This window comes from Sus scrofa, chromosome 8 (assembly GCF_054392235.1).
Source record: "Sus scrofa isolate SSC_HxYL_T2T_F1_AM1 chromosome 8, Sscrofa_HxYL_maternal_Yorkshire_Landrace_v2.0, whole genome shotgun sequence".
Classification (NCBI taxonomy): domain Eukaryota; kingdom Metazoa; phylum Chordata; class Mammalia; order Artiodactyla; family Suidae; genus Sus; species Sus scrofa.
This window is the reverse complement of record NC_139390.1, coordinates 9139246-9163680: the sequence shown is the minus strand read 5'-3', so window position 1 is coordinate 9163680 and position 24435 is coordinate 9139246. Positions and strand designations below refer to the sequence as shown.

General features: G+C 43.5%; 1 protein-coding gene across 7 annotated transcripts in view; it reads left to right on the top strand.

The window, feature by feature from the left end:
* BOD1L1 (biorientation of chromosomes in cell division 1 like 1) overlaps window positions 1–24435 on the top strand; it is a 57141-nt gene that overhangs the window by 17152 nt on the left and 15554 nt on the right. For 4 of the 7 annotated variants that reach the window (XR_014813623.1, XR_298893.4, XM_005656497.4 and 1 more), the window contains exons 7-17: window positions 1159–1267; window positions 1906–2044; window positions 3270–3342; window positions 6003–11979; window positions 14068–14135; window positions 15294–15378; window positions 17916–17959; window positions 19428–19485; window positions 21139–21203; window positions 21887–21959; window positions 23162–23247. Coding sequence is in view for 4 of the 7 variants with exons in the window: in XM_005656497.4 (XP_005656554.2) it covers window positions 1159–1267; window positions 1906–2044; window positions 3270–3342; window positions 6003–11979; window positions 14068–14135; window positions 15294–15378; window positions 17916–17959; window positions 19428–19485; window positions 21139–21203; window positions 21887–21959; window positions 23162–23247 (6777 nt within the window). In the remaining 3 variants the exon portion in view is untranslated. The remainder of the gene's footprint in view (window positions 1–1158; window positions 1268–1905; window positions 2045–3269; window positions 3343–6002; window positions 11980–14067; window positions 14136–15293; window positions 15379–17915; window positions 17960–19427; window positions 19486–21138; window positions 21204–21886; window positions 21960–23161; window positions 23248–24435) is intronic. The other 3 variants (XR_014813624.1, XM_084973852.1, XM_003128856.6) reach the window with 1 other exon arrangement.

Here is a 24435-nt window from a genome sequence, read left to right as displayed (position 1 = left end):
CGTTTGGGAATGTTTGGCTCAAGTATGGGTTCAGCCATAAAGAGAGATGGCATCAGCCATTAACATAATAATTAGAATAGAAGCACAGTCAGTCCACTTTTTCTGCATTTGAAAATACTTGTGGAGTTCCCATTGTGGCTCAGCAGTAATAAACCCAACTAGTATCCCTGAGGACGCAGGTTCTATCCCTGGCTTTGTTCAGTGGGTTAAGGACCAGGGGTAGCCGTCAGCTATGACTTGGACTCCATGCTGCTGTGGCTGTGACATACGAACTTCATATGCCACAGGTGCGGCCCTAAAATGGCTAAAAAAAAGAAAATACTTCTAAGATATGCCATTGAATTACTAACAGCTTTTTAAAGGAAAAAAGAATGCTGCCTTTTTGTATGTATATAGCAGTTGTAAGATACAATTTCAGTAACATTAAAACATGAAAAGGTGTCATCATAGAATGAGGAAATAATACTACATTAAATAAATGATTTGAAGGAAGTATATCAAACTGTTAATAGTGGCTTCTCTTTTGAAAAGCTTGGTCGGTCAGGAGTTAGGCTTATGCTTAGGATGTCTGGCACTTTGAGACTTTGAGTTCTAGGTGGGGAAGAAATGGTGGGTGTAACACACAATAACAGGATTCTCCCTGACGTTAAAATACGGTGCAGAAAGTCCCTCCTCCAAAACCTGGGTCCTGAGAGTATAAGTGCAGGTCACATTTGTTGTAGGACTAGCCTGTCACTTAAATCTGCATTTCAGCCTTCTTCTTTGAGAAAATCGAAAAATTATGGAGACCTACCTGTGTATCTATGCTCATAGGTGTTTTCACAGCTATCCTTTTAGTTGAAAGAGCATTTTATTAAAGCACCATTTCCCAAAATGATACCTTTCTCCTTCTTTAAATTCATGACATTCTGAAAGAGTAATGGAAAAATTTCACTTCCCTCTCTTTTATTCTTCTGATAGCTCTCAAATTGAAACACATGCTCACACACATTGATGTGCATAGCGGTGTATGTGCGCTTTGTGTGTGTGCGTGTGCGTGTGTGGGCCGAGCCTGTTAATTTGTAAGGACATCTGAAGGGCAAACTTTTTTTTTCCCAGAGTGCTTTTACTTTTGCCTGATAATCTGTCAAGGTAATTATGAATATTTCATGGTTTTAGGCTAAAGAAAAAGAAGAGAGGCTTTTAAGAAGGCAAATTAATAGAGAGAAACTTGAAGAAAAACGAAAACAGAAAGAAAAGACAAAGTCTTCGAAAGCTAAGAGTCAAGGTATAGAATATGCTAACTTTTAATATTTTAAACTATCTTATATGCCATTATTTTCTAGATAAAAATATAACTTATGAGATATAAAATAAAATGATCAAAGTTGTATGTCAAAACAGACTAAAAAATTTTTCTATTTTCATATATGGACTATTACTTTACTTTTTAGTCTGATGTGTTCAGTCACTTTTTTGATCATATTGCTGTATCTAAATTAATCATTCTAGCATGAACCAGATTATACAACTCACATGTCAGCAATTTATTTTCCAGTGATTGTGGAATGAATTATCACTGGAAAGTTTATTGTTAACCTGTGAGTCATCAAGCCTTGCAGTGATATTAATGGAATTCATCTATACTTATGTAAACTGAAATGTCAAACATTTATCTGGACTATATCATTGAACAAATTGAACTTCCTGTAGACACTTATCTTGTGTGATATACAAATCCACACATACGAGCATTTGAAATAATAAATAAATATAAGACTTCTTCATCTAAAGTATTATTTTTATCCCAGCACAGCTTAGAGATATTAAAGCCATTACAATGATTAGGAAATCTTAATGAAAAATAAATATGCTATTTATAAAACCATGTTCTAAAATGCAGTTTATTGATTGCTTTTTTCGCAGGCAAAGGTAGTATGGACTTAGAAGAATCATCCACAAAGAGTTTGGAACCCAAAGTCCCCCGGATTAAAGAAGTACTTAAAGAACGGAAAGTTTTGGAGAAAAAGGTAGCCTTAAGCAAAAAAAGAAAAAAGGATTCCAGGTACATAAGTTAACTGGCCGTACTCCCATTGTAACATTCTCTCAGCATGCTTTCAGAAGAGAGGCGCTGAAAATGACAGTAAAGAGCCAGACCTTGAATGTGGGTGTTATTCCATGTTTCTGAAAGGACCTAGGGTTTCCTCTTGAGGGTCATAATTCATTGTATTGATACCTATGCTGTTTCAAAGTAGTGTATACTAGTCTTTTTGTGGGGGAGGTCCCAGACTTTTCTGATAATCTGATAGAAACTTCAGACTCTTTGCCCAGAACACACAATTGTTCCTGGAGTTTCAGAGAGTTTATAGACTTTTTAGAAGTACTCGAGGAGTGTCCTTGTTCTGTTACTGCCAGTGACTATATCCATTCTCCAGTCTTTCCAGGCAGTTCACTTCACCAGTTCTCATGCTTCTCCCCATAAACCAGAGGGTCAAACCAAATGTTTTTAGCACCACAATATCATGATTAATTCTGTAAGAATTACAAAGCTGATGAGAATCTGTGAGCGGCTGTATAGGCATGGGCTACAATTTTGCTGTTCCATCGAGATGCAGTTATGTAAATTTATCTTGGATTTGAAGCGAGCTGAATCACTAATTTGCAGAACTCAGTGGGAGGAGTTAGCTCTCCTTTTTCTTCTCTTTCTCCTTTCCTCATCCCTATTAAGCTGAAAAATAAAACTACCCTGTTTATTCAAAAGATAATACTTTCTTATTTTTTGTCTTGTTAGGACCACACTCATGGCCTATGGAAGTTCTCAGGCTAGGGTTGGAATCAGAGCTGCAACTGCCAGCCTACACCACAGCCACAGCAACGCCAAATCTGAACTGCATCTGTGCCCTGCACCACAGCTCACGGCAATGCCGGATCCTTAACCCACTGAGCAGGGCCAGGGATCAAACCTGCATCCTCATGGATACTGAGCCACAGCAGGAGCTCCCAAAAGATAAGATTTTCAAGCTCAAATTACAGCCCACATCATGTTTATCTTCAAGCAACAAAGCAGGAATTTTTGTTTCGAGGATACTTTCCTATAGAGCTAAGAGTAGTCCGTGTCACATTTGGGGTTGGGTTCTTCACAGTTGACCAAGACTAAGGTTTAAATTGAAATGTAGAAGTCTCTATTACAGATTAAGTGTTTATAGTAAAGATAAGTTTTTCTTTTTAACCTTCCTGAGAAATTCTTAAATTTGATTCAAAGTTCATATTTCACTTTTTCCCCCACCCAGGAACATTGATGAGAATTCTAAAAAGAAACAACAATCTGAAGACGATTCCAAAGAAACCCTCAAAACAAGTGAGGTGTGTCTTAATTGGTAAAACCCCATTTAAAATGCTCTTTTGTTAGATATAGGCCATTCAGTCCTTTGTTGTAAAACTTAGAATGCAGTCTGAATTTTTTCTAAGTTGAAAAAAAAATTCCATCACCTTCAGCATTCTAGCCTCCCCATCCCATTATGGCCCCAGTTCCTTACTTTGGAGAGTTGATTTGTATGCTCTTTTATCTGTGCAGTAGCTCCTTTTCTACTCCTCTCTCTTCCTTAAACTCCCCACTCCTCATTTCTTACATTGGAGGTAACAGAATTTCCAGTAACAAAAATGAAAAAGAAAGGGGGGAGAAAGCTAAAATTTCTTTACCTGACAAATTGTTTCTTTTTCATTCTCTTCCACTTCTCGTCCACATCTGTACATAACTTTGTGGAGTAGATGTAATCTTGCAGAGTTTAACATTCCCTGTGACTCATTTCATGTTACTTGGTAACTTTCTAATTATGTTTAATGATTCCAGTGTTATATATAATGAATAGTGAATGGATAGATCATAATTTAAGCATTTTCTTATAATTGAGCACTTGGATTGTTTCCAAGATATGATCTTTTTATTTATTTATTTATTTTTCTTTTTGTCTTTTTGCCTTTTCTAGGGCCACTCCCACAGCATATCAAGGTTCCCAGGCTAGGGGTCGAATCGGAGCTGTAGCCGCCGGCCTATGCCAGAGCCACAGCAACTCAGGATCCGTGCTGCGTCTGTGACCTACACCACACCTCACAGCAGCGCCAGATCCTTAACCCACTGAGCAAGGGCAGGGATCAAACCTGCAACCTCATGATTCCTAGTCGGATTTGTTAACCACTACACCACAACGGGAACTCCCAAGATGTGATCTTTTTAAATAGTAAAAATGTGTACATAAAAATACCCCCAAAATGTGCAATAAATCTTCACCTTTTTGCCTTATTTTCTTGCAAATACATTTTTGCTTTCACTGGGTTGAAATGTTTATATAAACTGCCATATTTATAATTCTGTAGCTGATTTTTGTCTTTTTAGAGCCACACCCACGGCATATGGAGGTTCCCAGGCTAGGGGTCCAATTGGAGCTGTAGCCACTGGCCTACGCCACAGCTGCAGCAACTCTGGATCCGAATTGTGTCTTCACCCTACACCACAGCTCACGGCAACGCCAGATCCTTACCCCACTGAGTGAGGCCAGGGATCAAACCCACGTCCTCATGGATGCTGGTCTGGTTTGTTAACCACTGAGCCATGACGGGAACTCCTGGATTATCTTCACACTTATAAGGGAAGCACTAGTGATTTAGTAAGTATTTGTTCATAGCCACTAAATATTCTTGATGTCTTTATCCAGAAATTAGATGCATATTTAGAAGTATATCCAGCTATCCTAATGCAATATTTTTAAATATTTCATTTTATTTTATGTGAAATTTTTGTGGAAAATGATCTCAAAACTCTTTTCACATTAATTGGTTAGCACTTACTAGGTTGATGAAATCCATGTTAGTAGTTCTTTCTTCCATGAATTTAAAGTATTTTTTTAAGATCTTTGTCCTGGTCCCTCTATCAGTAGTGTATTAATCTTCATGTTACTATAGAAAAAGTTACAGTAATAAACTGACCCGAGACGCAGAGCTCTTTCTGAGGATTGAGCCCATTATTTGAATACGTCTGGCTAGTCTGTGAGTCTTTATTAAGAAGTGTGATTAGTCATTAGCATTCACCCACTCAGTGCCATACTGTGGAGTAGGCAGGGGGTTTGGAGGCTTTGGTCTATCAGTACCTTCCTTTGGATGCAGAAACAAATATGTATGTTATATCTGATATGATTGCTATTACTGTGAGTTACTGTGTGCATTTGAAGCTTCCTAAGTAGACTGTCTTATGGGTAACCTAAATTCAGGAAGTTTCCAGAAATAATTTGGATTTCTTAATGAAAACATAAGAAACCTTTATTTCATTATAAAATGTTCAAATTGCCTTCATTGGGTATTAAGCTTTTGGACTATAAATAACTTTGGGGAGTTCCCATAATGGCACAGTGGTTAGCGAATCCGACCAGGAACCATGAGGTTGTGGGTTCAGTCTCTGGCCTTGCTCAGTGGGTTAAGGATCTGGCGTTGCCATGAGCTGTGGTGTAGGTCGCAGATGTGGCTCGGATCCCATGTTGCTATGGCTCTGGCATAGGCCGGTGGCTACAGCTCCGATTGGACCCCTAGCCTGGGAACCTCCATATGCCGCGGGAGTGGCCCAAGAAAAGGCAAAAAGACAAAAAAAAAAAAAAAAAAACTTTGGACTGTAGTTCTTTTTTAATTGATGTCCACTGGGCATTAGTGGGCTTTAGCAATTGAAAGTTTAAGGCAGCCTCCTAAGTGCATGCACACATGTCAGGAGAAAGAACCACTCTCCATAAAGATGCAGTGTAGTGGGACGAATACTAGACTTAGAATGAAATCATTGCTGGGTGTCAGGTTATTGATTTCATGCAGAGTTGCAGGTTTCTGATGCATAAAAAGAAGTTAAATATACCTACAGGCTGCTGGCAAAGATTAAATAAGGTGTAACGTGACAGCACTCAACATACTTAAATGCCCTCTAATGTTAAATTCAAAAAAAAATTAATTTTAGTATTTCTTATCTTTTAACTTGTATTTTCCTACAGCATTGTGAAAAGGAAAAAACGTCTTCTTCAAAGGATTTGAAACACATTCACGCAAAGAGTGAATCAAGTAAACCTGCTCGGAGACTTTCGGAGTCTTTGCATTCAACTGATGACAACAAAAGCGAATCCAAAACAGAAAGGGAACATAAGAGGCGGACATCGACCCCTGTTGTGGTGGAAGGGGCGCAGGAAGAGACCGACACGAGAGATGGAAAAAGGCCAGTGGAACGCTCAGAAACTGGCACAGAAGAGCCCCAGAAACAGAAAAGCATACTTAAAAATGAGAAGCATCTAAAGAAAGAGGATTTTGAAACACCACATTTGAAAAGCCTACCTAAGAAAGAGGCAAAATCCACCAAGGACAAGCCTGAAAAAGAGAAAACTCTGTCAGAAGACAAACCGTCCATAAAACACAAGTATAAGGGTGACAGTGCCCATAAAGCAGGTGACGAGGCTGAGCTTCACTCTTCCGAGAAAGGCTTGACCGTTGATGAAAGTACTCAGAAGTCAAGTCAGCCAGCAAAGCTTTCCTCGGATGATAAAGCTGAACGAAAAAGTAGACATAGGAATGAAAGGAAATTATCGATTTTGGGCAAAGATGGTAAACCGGTTTCTGAATATATCATAAAAACTGATGAGAATGTTCGTAAGGAAAACAACAAAAAAGAGAGGCACATGTCAGCTGACAAAACTAAGGGAGAGCACAAATCAAGAAGATCAAGTGATTCTAAAATTCAGAAAGATTCTTTGAGTTCCAAGCAACATGGAATCACTTTACAGAGAAGAAGCGAAAGTTACTCAGAGGATAAGGGTGATACAGACTCAACTAATACAGATAGTAACCCCAAACCCGATGAGGTTGTTCACAAGGAGAAGCGAAGAACCAAGAGCTTGTTAGAAGAGAAACTTGTGTTAAAATCTAAATCCAAAGGCCAAGGCAAGCAGTCAAAAGCACTGGAAACAGAATTACAAGAAAATGTCACAAAACAGGCGCCCACTCCAAAAGCAGATAAGGAAAAGAACACAGAAGAAAGTGACCCAGACAGACCGCGGAAGTCTAAAATTGAAGACCGATCTCCCGAGGAAAGTGGGGTGGAGCCTGCATCAGAGAGTGCAGCCCCTTCGGCACACGGTGCACAGAAAGAGTCTAGTCACAGAGCGAGGCTACTGCCAGCCAAGGAGAAGTACAAGGGTGAGAAAGATGCGAGCTCTGCCAGACTTGAGAGAAAGTTATCCGAGGGGCACAGGAGCAGAGGCCTAAAGCACAGTGGTAAGGATGTGAGAAAGAGGGAAGAAAATAAGTCGGAGGACAAGGATGGTAAGGAAGCCGATGGTAGTAACGAAAAGGCCAGAGGAAATAGTTCCGTCGTGGAAAAGAAATTAAGCAGAAGGTTGTGTGAAAATCGAAGAGGAAGCTTATCCCAAGAAATGACCAAAGGGGAAGAAAAACCAGCAGCGAGCCCTTCAGGCCCTCCCAGTAGTTCCTCCCTTCAGAGACCCAGGAAAAGCAATGATCCCACCTCGGGACCCGAAGAGGAGCCGATGGAAATTGATCCCGAGCCAGCCGTGGAAAACGCACCAGAAGTGTCTAAAACACAAGATGGCAGCAGCAGTAGTTCTCAGCAAGACCTTGACTCAGACTGTCTTTTGAAACAAAAAACCACTACTGCAGTTCTAAAGGAAGAGTTAAGAACTTGCATAGAAGACTCAAAAAAAGCAGCCCCAGCCTGCAGATCCGGACGTGGAACCGGAGCTGTTGGTGGTACATCTGAGAAGCACGCTGACCATAAAAGCACCCTGCCCAAGAAGGTGCATCTCCAAAGTGCTGTGTCCAAACCGAGCCCTGGGGAGAGGGAGCCCACTCAACCAGGGACTCACAGCATGAATGTAGACTCTGACCCTGGTCATCGATTGTTACCTCGTGTCGCATCAGAAAGTGACAGGGCACAGAAGAATTTGAGAAATACCAGCAGACCCTCTGAAGAAGATGTTGCTCCAGGAGATGCTGCTCTCGAACATTCCACAGATGTGGACCCCTCCCCGTCCTTAAGTTCCGGGACCGTTGTTCCTCAGAAACAGTCTCACGATTCCGGCGTAGTTCCTGTAGTTGACAAAAGGACTGTTTCAGAAGGTGGCCCAGCCAGCACCTCATTTGTGGACCACTCTGAGACCCCTAACCAAAGTTTGACCGTTGCAGAATCAGAGGTCCCTAGGATAAGTGACAGCAAAGAAGGTGCCATGCTTTCCACGGTAGACACACCAGCAATGGCAAGCGTGAGTAGCAGAGGACACATTCCAGAAGGTTACCAGGCCACTGTCCTGCACACTAAACAAGGAAATGTAAACGTGCCTCTCAGTAGTGAGTTGATGGGCACGACTGTGGAAAATGAGCCTGTTAATAAAGAGAGCGGCTTGGTGGACATGGCCGGGAGAGAACGTGACTTGAAATCAAGCCAGACAGTTAGAGCTTCTGTAGAAAATGGCAGAAAGGATGGCATGGCTGTCGGTCCTGCGGTAGGCATGTGTTTAGAAAACGATGCTGAAACTGCTGGACTTAAGCCTCCTAGAGGCCTGTGTGAAGTAGAAAACGTGTCAGCTGATGCCAACAGAAGGAATGAAAACAGTGAGGTGGACACCAGTGCTGGAATTACCGCTGTGTCCTCTGTGGAACAGCAAAGGCATGGGAAAGCTGAGACCGTGCCCACTGGGTTTGGTCGAGCTGAAAAGACTTCTGTGGCCACCAGCACTGAAGGGAAGGACAGAGGTGTTCCCTCAAACCCGGTGAAGGCAGGGGATGCCACCACCACTTGTTCAGAGACAGGAGAGGGTGAAGTGGCCGTGCCCTGCACGAGCATCGAGGCGGATGAAGGCTTCATCGCGGGCATGCACCCCAGCAGCCACCCGCTTCATGCCGGGGCCGAAGCCCACGAAGGCACCGTCTTTGCCGCAGCCGAGGAAGGGGGGGACGTTGTCACCGAAGGATTTGCTGAAAGTGAGACTTTCCTTACAAGCACCAAGGAAGGAGACAGTGGAGAGTGCGCAGTGGCCGAGCCTGAAGAAAGGGCAGCAGACCCGGTGACGGCTCACTCGGGGACAGCCGAAGGCGAGGTCAACAGTGTGGCCACCGAAGAGAAGGACGATGCTGTAACCAGCGCGGGTTCCGAAGGGAAATGTGACGGTTCTTCAAGCAGAGACGCAGAACTCGCGGAAGCAACGGTTGCCTTTATTAGTGAGGTGGAAAGCGATGGGGCCGTCACAAGTGCTGGGACCGAAATCAGAGCGGGGTCCCTCAGCAGGGAGGAGACAGATGGATTCCAGAGAAATGTGACAAGGATGGGCCCCAAGAAAGAAATCGAGGGGACTGTGACATGTACAGGAGCAGAGCAGAGAAGTGACAGCTTCGTCATGTGCTTAGTGACAGGTGCAGGGCCACAGGAAGAGCGCAGAGTCATGGGTGCTCCGGGGGCCCCAGTTGATAATGACGCGCCAGGAGGAGCCAGCGCCACCCAGGAGGCGGGAGGTTCTGCAAGCGACAGCCCGGAAGGGGAGAGCGCCGTCACCAGCACAGGGATAACGGAGGAAGACGGGGAGGGCCCAGCGAGCTGCACGGGTTCGGAAGAGAGCGGTGAAGGCTTTGCTCTGATTTCCGAGTCCGAGGAAAACGGAGAGAGTGCGATGGACAGCACGGTAGCCAAGGACATTGCCAACGCGCCATCTGTTGCTGCTGGCCCATGTGATGACGAAGGCATCGTGACCAGCACAGGCGCCAAGGAGGAGGATGACGAAGGGGAGGGGGTGGTGACCAGTACTGGCAGAGGCAACGAGGTCGGACACGCGTCCACGTGCACGGGGCCGGAAGAAGAGAGTGAGGGGCTGTCGATTTGTGAAAGTGCGGAGGAAGCGGACGGTCAGGTTGGGACGGTGGCCAGGCACGTGGAAGCTGAGGTCCCCAGCGCACACGAGAGTAGCGTGGACAGCATGAGCGGTGCCGAGAAGGACGTTAAAGACACAGAGATCTGCTCCAGCGCCAAAGGCGTTGTGGAAAGCAGCGTGACCAGCGCCGCTGAGGGAAAGGGCGAGGCGGCTCCAGTGCCTGAAGGTGGAGAGGCCCCCATGACCAGTGCAGCATCAGATCAAAGTGACGGTGGCCTCACCCAAGAAGAAACTGTGGACGAGACCGCTATTTCCGCCGGCCTGGTGGGGGGCAGTCACGAGGCACTGGTGTCTGGCGTGGTCCCAGGGTGCGGGGCTTGCCCCCCATCACCGAGCGAGAAGGAGGACGAAGGCATCATCACCTCCGTGGAAAATGAAGACTGTGAGGGCCCCGTGGCCGCTCCGGCCAGGGACAAGGTCACCACCCAGGCGTGTTCGGCGGGGGGTAAAGGTCAAGGCAAAGGCTTGATGATTTCCACCAGTACAACAGATGGCTTCACCACACAGTTAAGCGCGACTGTGGACGTGGAAGAAGGTGGGTCCAGTGCCCTGAGGACGGAAGGAAGCGTGGAAGGCACCCAAGTGAACGTGGAAGAGTTCGAGGCCCCCATGCCCAGCGCAGCGTCAGGGGACGAGAGCCAGCTCGTCGCTGCTGGAAACGAGGAGAAAGATGAGTGCGCCATGATTTCGACAAGCCTCGGGGAGGAGTTCGAGGTCCCCGTTTCCAGTGCCACCACCATCCAGCGCGCCGAGAGCCAGCAGGCGGTCGCAGCAGTCGACGCTAAAAGACTGATGTCCGTCAGCACCGAGGACTTCGAGGGCCCCACGCCCAGCGCGCCCGCGGGAGTCAAGAGCCCCCGGGCTTCGACCAGCAAGGAGGAGAAAGACGAGTGCGCCCTCATTTCCACCAGCATCGCGGAGGAATGCGAGGCCTCCGTGTGTGGTGTGGCTGCGGAGAGGGAGCGTGAGCGGTCCGTCCTCATCATGGAGGAGAAGGATGGGAACGCCATCATCTCGACGAGCTCCGTAGAGGATTGCGAGGGCCCAGTGTCCAGCGCCGTCCCTCGAGAGGAAGTCCGGCCCTCGGCCAGGCCAGCAGAAGAGACGGGCGACACCGCCATGATTTCCACCAGCACCTCGGAAGGGCGTGAAGCGGTCATGGCGGGTGCTGTCCCACAGGATGAAGATCGGCCTGCCCTTGCGGGAGCAGAGGACTTCGGTGACACTGCCGTCATCTCCACCAGCACGGCCGAGTGTGTGCTGACCGCCAGTGGCCTCGACAGGCACGAGGACAATCAGCTGACTGCAGGCAACGCAGGAGGAAAAGGTGACCCCTCAGCTGCAAAGGCGAGCAAGCCTGAGCTCCCTGTGCCCGGCGTGAGGGCTGAAAGCAACCGTCAGTGTCCTGGGCCCTGCGCAGGAGGAAGGTCGGGCCCCATGGTGGCACTGGGAAGCGGGGAAGGGCAGGACAGGGTGGCAGTCAGCATGCTCCCTCCAGGTGCCGTGTGTGCACCAGAGGAAGGGAGGCCTGGCAAGGACTGTCTGGGCAGTGCTCAGAGAGCAGACAAAAGCCCTGAGGCCGCGACATCCAGGGACAGTGCTCCAGCAAGTTGTTCAGCAACGAGGAGCTCAGAGATGACCTCGGACTCCCCCGTGAACCCAAGAAAACCAGAGCAGACAGCCCAGGACTCCTCTGGCAGCCTGTGCTGTTTGACAGCAGTAAATACTGGTGCTAAAAAAACTGATGCCTTGTCCTCTCTTCCTCCTGAGGGCAACTTGCAAACCACCCCTGCTGAATGTATTAATGGCCAAGAATCCGAAATCGCTCCTTCTCACACGGCAGTCCTTCCCACTACCTGCAGTGGAGCGTTCTCGGCTCATAAAGGTGAGCAGGACCTGACTGTTAAGAGTGACCACAGTGGCAGGAGGACTGTTGCAGTGTCCACTGAGAAAGCAGAAGATGGTGACATCGTGATAAAGTCTTCCCAGGAAGAAAGAGGCCTCGAGGTCATTGTTTCTTCTGAAAAATATTTGCATGACTCAGGTGAGAATCTCTAGTTGCAAATTTTCCACATTTTACAGAGATGTAGAGGACATTTAAGGCAATTTCCAAAAGATGGTTTGGTTCTAGAAAGTCACAAAACAGCCTTCATCCACCTTAAAGGTCAAGCTTCTCTAAAATTATGTTCACAAACTTAGAGCCTCAGACCTACTCCTCACGTGTGGTCAGAGGCAGGAGGCTGAGAGCCAGGACTTCTGCTGGACAAGTGTCATCGCAGGACTGTTTTGAGTTACGAAATCTCTTTGACCTTCAGATTTTTTAGCAGTCAAAATGAAGATTTACAGGCACATATGAAATGAGTGGGGGTTTTTGGCACCCTCATTTTAAAAATGAGAAAAAAGGTTCAGAGAGTTTAAGTAACTTGCATAGTACTCGAGTGCCTCTTAGAAAAAAAAAAAAAATTACTTCTGAGTCTGTTTTCTGTTATGTAAAAAGAAGATAATGGTACAAAAACAAGCAACGTTCCAACCCCATCTGACTTACAGATTCGAACCATGTGTCATTTCAGTCTGGCTGACTACTTCTAATCAAGGGAGTGCATTATTATTTTTTTAACAGAGTTTATTGTTCATGTACATGAGTTAGTTTCTGGTTTAGAATTTATTTGAAAAAGAAAAGAAATGTGTTCCCTCCTGGTAGATTTCAGGGAGTGCTGGCCTTGTTAGAAATAGTTGGTAACTGGGAGTCCCCTTCATGGCTCAGCAGTTAGCAAACCCAGTTAGGATCTCTGAGGATGTGGGTTTGATCCCTGGCCTTGCTCAGTGGATTAAGGATCTGGTGTTGCCATGAGCTGTGGTGTAGGATACAGACTCGGGGCTTGGATCTGGTGTGGCTGTGGCTGTGGCAGAGGCCAGCTGCCGTGGCTCCACTTTGACCCCTAGCCTGGGAACTTCCATGTGCTGCAGATGTGGCCCTAAAAAGCAAAAGAAAGAAAAAAAAAGAAAGAAAAGAAAGAGAGAAATAGTTAGCAACTTAAAAAGGTATAAGCTTTGAGCTTGGTCGTTCATACCATCCCATTTCAGATCGTGGATTCCAAGCTAAATGGTCAGGATGGGAAGACATTTATGAGTCCAGCCATGTATTGTCCATAGGCAGTGACACTGCAGTGTGCCAGGTGCTTGGACTAGGGTTAGCCGCAGGATGCTCTGAGAACTCAGGGAGCACATGGGCTGGATTTGAAGGGACCACAGATGTTGACTTGCCTTTCTACTCTGACTGTATGAACTGTAGCATCTTGGGCTTTTCAACTGAGATAGACCTTAGGTATCTTCTAAATGCAGCCTCAGGAGGCTGAGGCCAATAGATGTTCATTATAGGGACTTAGGTAGGAGACACCAAGAAATGTTCTGTGAGTTAAAATAAGTGACTTGAAAGTTTTCCGTTGACTTTAGCTTGAGGTACTTGAATGTTCTGGAAGTTTTTATGACTCAGCCTATGCTACAGTCTATTCCTCCTCCCTCCCCTCCCTTTTTTCCTCCTGAGGGAGCAGAAATAGAAGGGCTTTTGGTAAGGAAAAGCTGGCAGCCTCTTGAAGAAAGGAAAGTTTCTCTTTGGAGGCTTACCTGTGGGCAGGTGAGAGAAACATAAGCCTCCAAGTCACAGGACAGAGGAAAGCAGGAACAAAAGGACTGAGACAAGGACAGATTTGAGCCTATTCTGGAGAAAAATTCCATCTCTTTCTATCTGCTTCACAGTGTTTTAACTTTATGGTCAGCTTTGCTGTGTCAGCTGTGAAGCAAGTACAGCGAGTCTATTCACTGATCACCTCCTTGGTGGGAATATACCTCAGTAACCTAGAATGTTTTCATGGAGGGACAGACTTGATGTAGAACACTGTAGAAATCTCGAGAGCAAGAAACATCTTCACACCACCCACCCCCCTAAGATAAGTAAACAACCCCCTGCCTTTCCTGTAGAATGTTCACATCGATTCCTTTTTATTGTTTTCTATTGACAGCAAAATAAAACAGCAGAGGAACTGGGCATGATAACAACATTCTGTTACTTTTTGATTCAGGATGTATTTTGCCAGCAAATTCCTAAACTGATTTTTAATGGCTTGAATTTCAGTAGGCAGTGAAGAGTCTGCGTCGAACGATTTGGGAGGATTGAGACCGAAAGCCAACTTGAAAACTGAGGTATGGCTGACGATTCAGTTATGCTGCACTGTCAGTGCTGCAGGGGCCTTTTCACCACACGTAGGCACTCGAGCGGCGTATCGCTCCTGTTCTCCTTGTACCTAAGACATTTGAGTGTTGTTCTTGTCACATCCTGTGAGGGAAGAGGCTAAGACCCGTGTAATGATCTCAGTTACTAGTGCCACCATCGAGTCCCTGTACTCAAAGCAGAAATCCAGGTCACCCTCAGTCCCGCCGCATTTAATCCACTGGCAATTCCCATAGTTTCCCTTTCCGAAACACAGCTTGAGTCCATGTCTTTCTGTTTCTACAGCGGCCACCTTAATCTCAGCCCCTATTGCAGTGGTATCCCCGTTGGCCTTCCTTCCTTTCCAGCCCCTCCCCGAGTCTTCACACAGCCCCGAGACTTATCTCAAAAAACATAAATTAGGTCATGTTATTGCTCTGCCCGACGTTTCCAGTGGCTTCCCGCCATACTTAGTTTGAGTGGGGGAGGGGTGTTTTTGTTTCTTAAAATCACAGCCTGTGTGTTTTTCAGTTTAGTCTATGCCCCCTTTCCAGCCTGATCTCATGGTGCCCTTTTAAGTGTATGTGACAAGACAGTGATCAACTCGGGGCTGTGGACGTAGTGCAGAGGAGGCTAGACTGACCAGCAGGAGCAGTGGGTGGCAGGAGGAAGGGCTTGCAAGGAGGACACTCGAGTGGATGTTTGCAAGTAGGACACTCGAGTGGATGTTTGCAAGTAGGGTGGAGACAGAAAAGAAAGAATCTTCTAGGCAAGAGTGTGCTCTACACAGAAAGGAAAGAGCCTCGGTTGAGTTCTGGGCTCTGCGTGGCTCAGGGTGAGCTGTGGTGAGACTGAGGCCTGGTGAGGGAGTGGGACCAGGTCAGGAAGGGCCGTGTATGTTATACTCACAGTTTCACCTTAAAGCAACAATAGGAGAGCCGTTGATGGGTGGAATGGAAGATTAATTTTATTTCATCTTTTTGTTTCTAAAAGTTGACATGAGTACATGAATTTTAAATTTCACAAACTCGGAAGTAGACTTTTATATTGTCACAGTATGCTGGGTGTTTTGTTTAATTCATGTGAGGTTAGTCTTACTCTCTTATTTTAAAAATCTCATTTAACTTATTTTGGTGGTTTGGACTTTTTAGGTGTTAGTGCCATCAGAGGAAGAGAAAAATCATGAAATTGTAGCACCACCAGAAAGTCCGAGTGGGAGAAAGCTGAGTGGAAGAGGTAAGTTCCTCTTAGCAGCTGTTCACATTATTTTTTCCTTGCATGTGGTTTTACCTTTTATTGATGCTAAAAATTAATAGCTAATTCATAATAAAACACTGACAAGGTATATTAATTTACTTCTCATTTTTTTAATTATAGTTGATTTACAGTGTGCTGTCAGTTTCTGCTCTATAGCAAAGTGACCCAGTCATGTGTGTGTGCGTGTGTGTGTGTGTGTGTGTGTACACATTCTTTTTCTCATACTATTGTCTATCATGTTCTATCTCAAGTGATTGGATATAGTCTCCTGTGCTGTACAGGACTACATACCCTTTTTCTCATGAAGTGGCAGTCAGTATTATGTCAGTCAATATTACATAAGGTAATTGTTTAAATCCAGTATCTCCAAATAATTCTGGCCAAAACAAGTTGCTTTGAAGCACACCCTTGCTCTAACCCACAGACGTGTCTCCGTGGCCCTCCCTGTCCTTTCAGGTCCTATCACAGGTCATTTCCGAAAAGCTAGTCTCCAGCCCGTGTACCCACTTCTTTCAACCTCACACTCTTGGCCCTTGGACTCTGGCTGCCTGGTCACTAACGCTACTGCCAGCTTGCATAGCCTCTTCTCAGTCTCTCTGTATAGTAGTCTTCAGTGTCCACTAAAGCTTTTCTAGGGAAGAGCCTTAGTATCAGACAGGACTAGGACAGCAGCTCTCAAACACTTTGGTCTCAGGACCACCTTAGACTTTACAGATGCCTTCATGTAAATCAGATCACCTGGCAGAGACCCTGACTCCATTGAGGGTTAGGGTTTCAATCCATGGGGTGGGTAGCAATATATTCAGTTTGAGAGGGACACAAACATCCAGTCCATAGCACTCAAAAAACTGAAAAGTTCAGGAAAGCATGATCCAGGAACAAGGACACATCTTGCAAAGGCTGAATTTCTTATCCTTAGCCCCAACAGAAATAATTGCTTTCCCGTTCTTGGCCTCTAGGAAATCCTGAGACTTACTCAGATGCAGTTTGGATACCTGAATTTTATTGCTCTATAATTTTTTTAAACTGAGCTGTATATTGTGGGCATCCTCCATTGTCAGTGTGTACAGATCAACGTCATTTGTTTTAATAGTAGTCTGTAACAAATTTTCCCATTTGTTATTATATCTTTTAGTGATCTCCATTTTTTGTTGTTTTTACTATTATAAGTAAAGCTATAGTGAGCTTCCATATGCATATAACCATGTATTTCCCCAAGTATTTTCATAAAAGTTACTTGAAAGTTCAGAAAATACATGAGTTTTCAGAGCTCCCATTGTGGCCCAGCAGGTTATGAACTCGACTAGTATCCATGAGGATTCGAGTTCAGTCCCTGGCCTCGCTCAGTGGGTTAATGATCCAGCATTGCCATGAGCTGTGGTGTAGGACACAGATGTGGCTCAGATCTGGTGTTGCTGTGGCTGTGGCGTAGGCCGGCAGCTGCACCTCAGTTCAACCCCTATCCTGGGAACTTCCATATGCCCCAGGTGCGGCCCTAAAAAAAGCAAATCATGTATATATATAACGTTTGGAATTTTCATCAACACTTGCTACCCTCCCACCTAATTTGGAGCCAAATATTGAAGGACGAATAGGAATATATTTGGTGGACAAGGCAAAGAGAAAGGCAGTGTGCGAGGAGCAGCGTGTCTAATTCCCCACCCAGGACTATCTGGGATAGTCAGGGTGGAAACCTTCCACAGCAAAACCATCTGAAAGGGCAGCCTTGAAAGCATGTGCCCTCAAGAGCCTTATAAGCAGAAGTACCAGGCAGTTCCTGGAAGACCACCCCAAGACTTCGTAGGCCACTCATGCTGACATGCTCAAACCCTAACGATGACTAATCTGCGTGAAATTTGGACAAGTGCATTAGCTAAAAGTTGTATGTATGTGTTATAGTACAAATAATTAACATCCCATTTGTTAATTGTCAAGAAGGTAACATTTTTGGATTCTGAAGTCCTTTGTTCCCACAGCTATATTTCAGATTACTTTATTGTGTTTAGGTATGCTTCAGTAAGAGATCTACTTACGTAAAAGGAAGTTGTTTAAAAGAAAAATGTGTGTTCTGTCATGGTTGAGTAGAAACAGTAGACCTTGTACTTCAGGTTTCCAAAGAATATAAATAGACCATTGCTCTTTGAGGGGACGGGATCTGACTTTTCATTTGATGGCATTATTTTCAGATGAACTAGTGCAGCTTAACAGTTACAGCAACGGGCTTCTTTCTACCTTTCTTCTAAGCTTCAGATCACCAGCATGGTTAAATCACTGTAGTGGTTTCATGGATTCCTGCCATTATTGTAAAAATGCAGGCAACATTATTTTTGTTGTTTTTCTGGTAATATGACAAAATGCAGATTATGGAAGATAACTGGTTAAGATTTTATAATTCGCAAAAGCTGCTAGACCACTTAGTAACCTAGTCCTACTTAACTAAAAATTTCTAAATTTGTTTCTCTGTGGTTCAAAAGCAATATTTAGTTTCCTTATTTCTCATTTTTGTGTTTGAACAGCTGAACTCCATGGGGAGCCTTTGTTGGTGACAGAATCACTGAACGTAAGTCGCCGTAATGGTTTGGGTTTTGTCGTCATCAGGTTCTTTTGGTTTGGGGTTTTAACAGCAACTGCATTTAGGGGAGGGGCTTGCTGTGCATTTCTTTAGGAGACAGGAGGCCGTTTGTAATGTGCTGTCCATTCAAGTTCAACCTACTGGCACATTCAGTTCCGTGTTCAACTGTATCCACTGATGTCATGAAATATAGTTGTTTGCCTCAGAAAGAGTCACTCTGAATTCAGCAGCACTGTGTTCTAATGACTCTTTAGGCCAGTGTCATGAAACAGAGGTAAGGAAATAGAAAATTTCTATTTCCAGATAGAAATATCTATCTAGAAATAGATAGATAGATCCCTCCAGGCTTTTTTTTAAGACACTAAATTTTTTTTCTTCTGGTATAGAACCAGAACTCCCCTGGTAATCCAAATGAAATCCTTCGGAGAACTAGGCACTTTCTGTTTTTCATTACTAGAATGAGATTGCCGATTGGACTGTGATGTCTTAAATTATCCTGAAGACCAAACTGACTTTAAGCACCAAACTTCACTTTGTGTCTTTAGAAGGCTTTTGTGAATATAATAAACCATAATCGCCATATGTGCATATTTTTTCCCAGCTGTGGCTCTCATAATCCCTTTTGTGTTTGAGAGAATTTTTTTGTCTTTCTTAATGCTTAGAGGCGCGAACATTGTGTACAGTGCTTGCAAGCAGCAGACAGCCGTTTTCTTTTCAGTGCCCTGGACTCAGAAGGGCTTTGCTTACCGCCAGGCAGCTGCAGGCTCAGAGGGCTTACGTCACCCTCCGAAACATCTGTTTGCATCTAGAAACACACACCATCTACTGAGTAAAAGGAAGAGGAAAGCTCCGCTTGGTTCCCTTCAGGCTTACCCTCCAGAAGTTAAAAGGATTCTAAACATGGCCAAAACCTCCAGAGCAGCTGCCTCTTTCCCATCTAAGCATGACTGTCCTTTCCAAATATGAAATTCTGTATCTAGCGTTTAGAATGTTGTAGAATATTCTGAGACTTCCCCTCAGGTTAAAAATAATAATAATAATGCAGTTGACAAGATTTACCAAAGAGAAATTTTATGACAGAATATCAGAATCCCTTAATATTTTTAAGTAAAGAAAAAAGAATCATGAGGGATCATTGGATGGGAAGAGAATTCATAGAATTCTGAAATTTTTTTTCTCTCAATTTTTACTCTTAGCCATAACCATTTTAAAGACAAGGAGAATAACACAGTGGGATGCTTATTTATTAAATAGAAACTTCAAAAGGAAGATGTCCTATGCTCTTGAACTTTTGGGTGAAATTAAAAAGAATGCATACCCCGATTCCTTTTTAATATACCTGCAAATGGCCAGATTATGTAAATTACCTTTCTTTCTTTCTTTTTTTTTTTTTTTTTCCTGCCTCTAAGATTTTTGTGAGATTATCCATAGATAACCTTTTCTATTGTATGTTTAGGTCGAAAATTCAGGCTCGAAAGCAAATGAAATTCATAGCAGATCTCATAACAAAGACGGTAAGTTAATGAATTTAGTAGTTTTTTTTGTTTGTTTGTTTGTTTGTTTTTCACAGCAGCATATGGAAGTTACAGGGTAGGGGTCAAATCAGAGCTGCAGCTGCCGGCCTACACCACAGCCACAGCAATGCAGGATCTGAGCCGCATCTGCAGCCTGTGCCACAGCTCACAGCAATGCCAGATCCTTAATCCACTGAGCAGGGGTAGGGATTGAACCCACATCCTCATGGATGCTACTTAGGTTCATAACCCACTGAGCCACAGTAGGAACTCCCAGTAATAGTAATTTTAATGTTAATTATAAGTATCATCTGTTGAGTGCCTTCTAGATACCAGGCCCTGTGCTAGTTACAGTTACTTAGCAAATTTTCGCTTTACAATCCAGTAAAGCGAGTGTTAACAGCATTACATCTGTAGTTGAGTAAGCTGAGGCCTGGAGAGGTTCAATGACCCATTCAAGGTATAGCTTATAAGTGGTGCCTTGCCTTAGGTAGCTGCTAGAACTTTGCCGGTAACCTCACAATGGACTTACAGTACATAAGTACCAAATGTGTAGTTCTCTGTGGTTTGTTTCATAGACTTGACTGTGTTGACTTCTGACAGACAGTCTCGATTTGGTGGCAGATCAGGGCTGTCACCTTTATGTGGCTCATCACTCAGGGGTCCAACCACGTTCCACGTTACCTGTAGAGACCGCCACCTCCAGAGGAATAATTCTTTTCTCAAAACAAAATAGAGGGTTTTGTTGATTCCTAGTGCTTTTGTTGATTCTCTATTCCAAGAATGGGGAAGGCGGTCTTAAACCCCCTGTAGTTACTACGCATTATACCATATGCTTCAAACAAGGGTGAAACAGCGGTAATTATAACCACCCACGTACCCATCACCTAGTTTTGTCATAGCCTAAAATGCAGTATGTTTGCATCATTACCTATTTTTAAAAATGTTACAGATACAGTTGAAACAATATTATGGCCCTTCCCCGATCCCAGTCTCTTTGTCACATTGGCACATGTAACTCTAGTTACTTTACTTCAGTTGCTCTTTAGTGTTCCATTCTGTGAATACACCACGGTTACTGTTTTGCTTCTTTTGTTAGTAGACACTTAGGTTTTTACAGCTTGTCCCAATTACAAGAGAGCTGACACGCAGGATACTGTCCCACTGCCCCAGCACCCATGCGACGTCCCCGTAACTCTAGGTATGGAACTGCAGATTGGATGGCACCTCTTCAGCCTCACTGAGTGTGTGCATTGTCCCCAAGCGTACACCACTTGTCACCCCACACCTTCTCCCATGTTGGTATTTGTTAGACTTTGGTATTGGATGCTTGCTAACCTGATGAGGCTGAAGCAGTGTCTGTAGTTTTCTCTGGACACTTGTTCATTCCGTGCTGCTACACGAGCTGGAGGAAGTGGCCTTGCAGTCTTCTGTGTGTGTTCCAGGGAGCCTCTTCCCTCCCGGAGCCCCATTTACTCCTGTCTAGAAATGGAAGTCATGGAACCCAGCTGACGTAGCTGTGAGGGTCCCACCATAATCAGTTGTAAAGTATTCTTCCCTTCCCCCTTCCAGACATACCCCTAAAATAAATATTGGAACACATATTTAAGGGGGAGTTTTGTTTCTTTCTTTTTTTTCATATTTGCTTCTCAGGGACAGCCAATGGTGGGAAAGACAACGCAGTAAAAGGTCACGGTGTTGAAGCAAGTCCTACAGAGGTGGGTTGTCACAAGAAACTCAAGTATTTCATGTTTTATGCATTGTGTTTTCTTCTGTACACAAAGGATATACGTCTTTGTATATGTTAAAAATTAAACGCATATAGTAAGAGTCTCCGTATCAGTGTCACTTATTCATGCTTTTTAGGTGATCGGCAGGTCCCAGGGTTGGGTGGACAGCTCCATACTGTACAGTCAAGATGGTTTTTTCGTACACCGCTCTTTAATATAGCAGCCCTTTCATGGGCCACTAAAAGAGGTTGAAAATGCTGTAATTAATTTAGACATGCCATCCATTCGAAGACATAATTTGATTTCAGAGATGGTAAAATGAGAATTTTTTAATGTATTTTAGGATTATTCAAATACAGTATGTAATCAGAAGTAGATTTGGATATTTATTATTTGAATTTATATTAAAATCTTTTAAGAAAGACCCAAGCTTACAAAATGAGTCAAATCCAAATCTAGATGCCAAAAGTATCATTCTAAGATTTTTAAAAAATTTATTCCAAAGGTAGAAACTAATACACTGCCCCCCCCCCCTTGAAGTAGACTTGGATCCAAATTCTGCTGTCTTTTAATATAGTCAGTCTTTTTTTTTTTTTTTTTTTTTTTTGTCTTTTGTTGTTGTTGTTATTGTTGTTGTTGTTGTTGTTTAATATAGTCACTCTTAATTCCAGGTTGAAGAGGAAGAAAGGCATATGCCTAAAAGAAAAAGAAAGAAGCAGTACCTCTCTTCAGAAGATGAACTAGGTATTTTCAATATGTATGTTTCTGTTTTAGACATCTTTGAAAATCATATTATTTTCACATCCAAAACAGTGGGCCTATAACATAGAAAATTCTTGAGGCTTAGTAATTGTTTACAATTCTTGAGTGTAGTGTTTCCAAACCAGCTTGATACTTCCAGAGTCTTTTCTGGAATTGATCTAGAAACTGGATCGTTTCCTGCGGAAGACCCAGCCCCTGGAAATCACAGAAAACCAGGTTCCCTCTGTAAGCTGGGTCTGGGACTCGGCCAGGTGCCACTGCGCTCCGTATCTTATATCATAAACGGGTGCCCCACGGAAGCAGCGAAGCACTGTGGTAACACGCCGTATTAATGGCCCTGCCGTACTCCGTCTTCATCGGTAACGGTGCCCCCCGATGGAGCCCACTGCACTGATGGGAATGTTCTCTACTTGTTTCGTCTGCTGGTAGCTGCTGGCCACACGTGACTGTTGAGCACTTGAGTGTGGTCAGTGTAAATGAAAGACAGTTTTAAAACTGTATTCAGAGTTAATCTAAATTGCAGCAGCCGCCTGTGGCTAGTAACTACCATATTGGACCATGCAGACTTTGACACTTTAGTACCTGACACAATTTGCAAACTCAGTAAATACTTTTCAGTAATATATGAGGAATAGGCACAGTTAAATGTTTTCCTTTTTTCCTTAGGAACATGTCATTATTTTTTATAGTTATCACGTTCATACTATAGCTAGGTACTATTGTGGTACTTTATACACATTACCAATGACTGTGAGTTCAGTATTATTGCCGTTTTATAAATAACGAAGTTAAGATTCTGAAGAGTTGTGACTTCGTCTCCACCAAGAAAATCGGATTCCCAGATCATGGTCTTAGTCCCAGAACCTCTCAGGTGGTAACTTGTTCGGGAAGTTAAAAGCATCTCTGGAAACTCTGTGTCCTAAACTCTCTCCTTGGAACTTCCTGCCTTGTTGTTGTCATTTGAGCGTTTGTAGATTTTTTATTTCATTTTGTATTTTTTAGCTTTGCTAGGGCCCAGGCCATTGTTCAGTGCTCAAATCACATGACGTTATAAATACGTTTGGAAGAACTTTGCCTTCGAGGTACCATAAGCCTAGGAAGGAAGTCTCAAACTGTCTTAAAATAGAACTGTGCATTTCATTTGGCTTTTATTCCTTTGTGATTCTGCCCAAACTGATTTACAGATGATAATCCTGATGTCCCGGATTCCAAAATAGAAACAGCACAGAGGCAGTGTTCTGAAACAGAAGCTGAGCCACAAGATACAAAGGTATTTTCCCACATGCTAATTTTAAGTTTTAGGGTAACCTAATTACATCATTGTGTGTACTTTATATAGTTCTACTATCCCACTACTAATAATCACTCCATTATAAAAGGTGTATATTTTTTAGGCTCTCTCTCAAAAAAAAAAGTTGCGCTTTATAATCTTAAACTGCAAGATTGTACTAATATCACAGTTTAGATGTAATCATGAGGTTTTGTTCAGTCGTATTATTGATTTCTTTAGGTTTCTGGGTGCTTTCTTCCAGAGAGTAGTTTGCATTGTTACAGGTATCGTTGCAGCAGAACAGTGAAATACAGTGATACATACTTTTTAAAAATTTTAGTATTTGGCCTTCTATTTACCATACCTCCAACCCCTAAAATATAGATAGTCTAAGGTTGGGCTCCCTCACTCATTGCCATTTTTTCCTGCAATCTTATTTTCATCTTGTGATATAGGAAATGGCTCACAGATTTTTATTTCTGCTGTTACCCTCTCTGTCCTAGGCCCAGATTTTCCCCATTTCCTAGTAGATGCTTCTTCTCGAGTACACTTCCATCTCTGATACTCGGTACTTCTCATTGTCTGCCCCAATCTCCCGCCCTCTTTTCATTCTCTCTCTATGTTCTCTCCCTAATATACTTTTTTCCAGCTTATTCCAAAAGTATTTACGTCAGCATATAAAAGTATATGCAGCCGACGGCCAGCTCACTAAACCCAGTTCATAGTTTCTCCCCCCATAACTGGTAAACTAAATAAAAAGTAATAAGAGCATTTTAACAACCAAAGAGTGAAGTCACATATTGTCATGAATTTCACTTGATCATGGCCAAGGAGAGAAACTGGGTTTTAAAAAGCCCGTCACTCCCTCTGCCCTATCCACAACAAAAACCTTGAAACAATACTCCAAAATTTGGAGAGGAACAGATTAGAGAGTACCCTTTTATTTTCCCTTCAACTTCATATAAGGTTTTTAATGTTAAGTTTAAATATACGCTGCCTTAACCGTTTTCATTTAAAAGTCACATATACAGGTAATATTCTTCATATTGTAAAATAGTACTTGGATTTCAAGTTGAATTTGTATATTTTTGTTTACACATTATATTGATATTATAGTATAAACAATTTGGTATTTCATGCTCAAGGGCATGAAACCAAGGGCAAATAACTTAACCATTGAGAGATCAT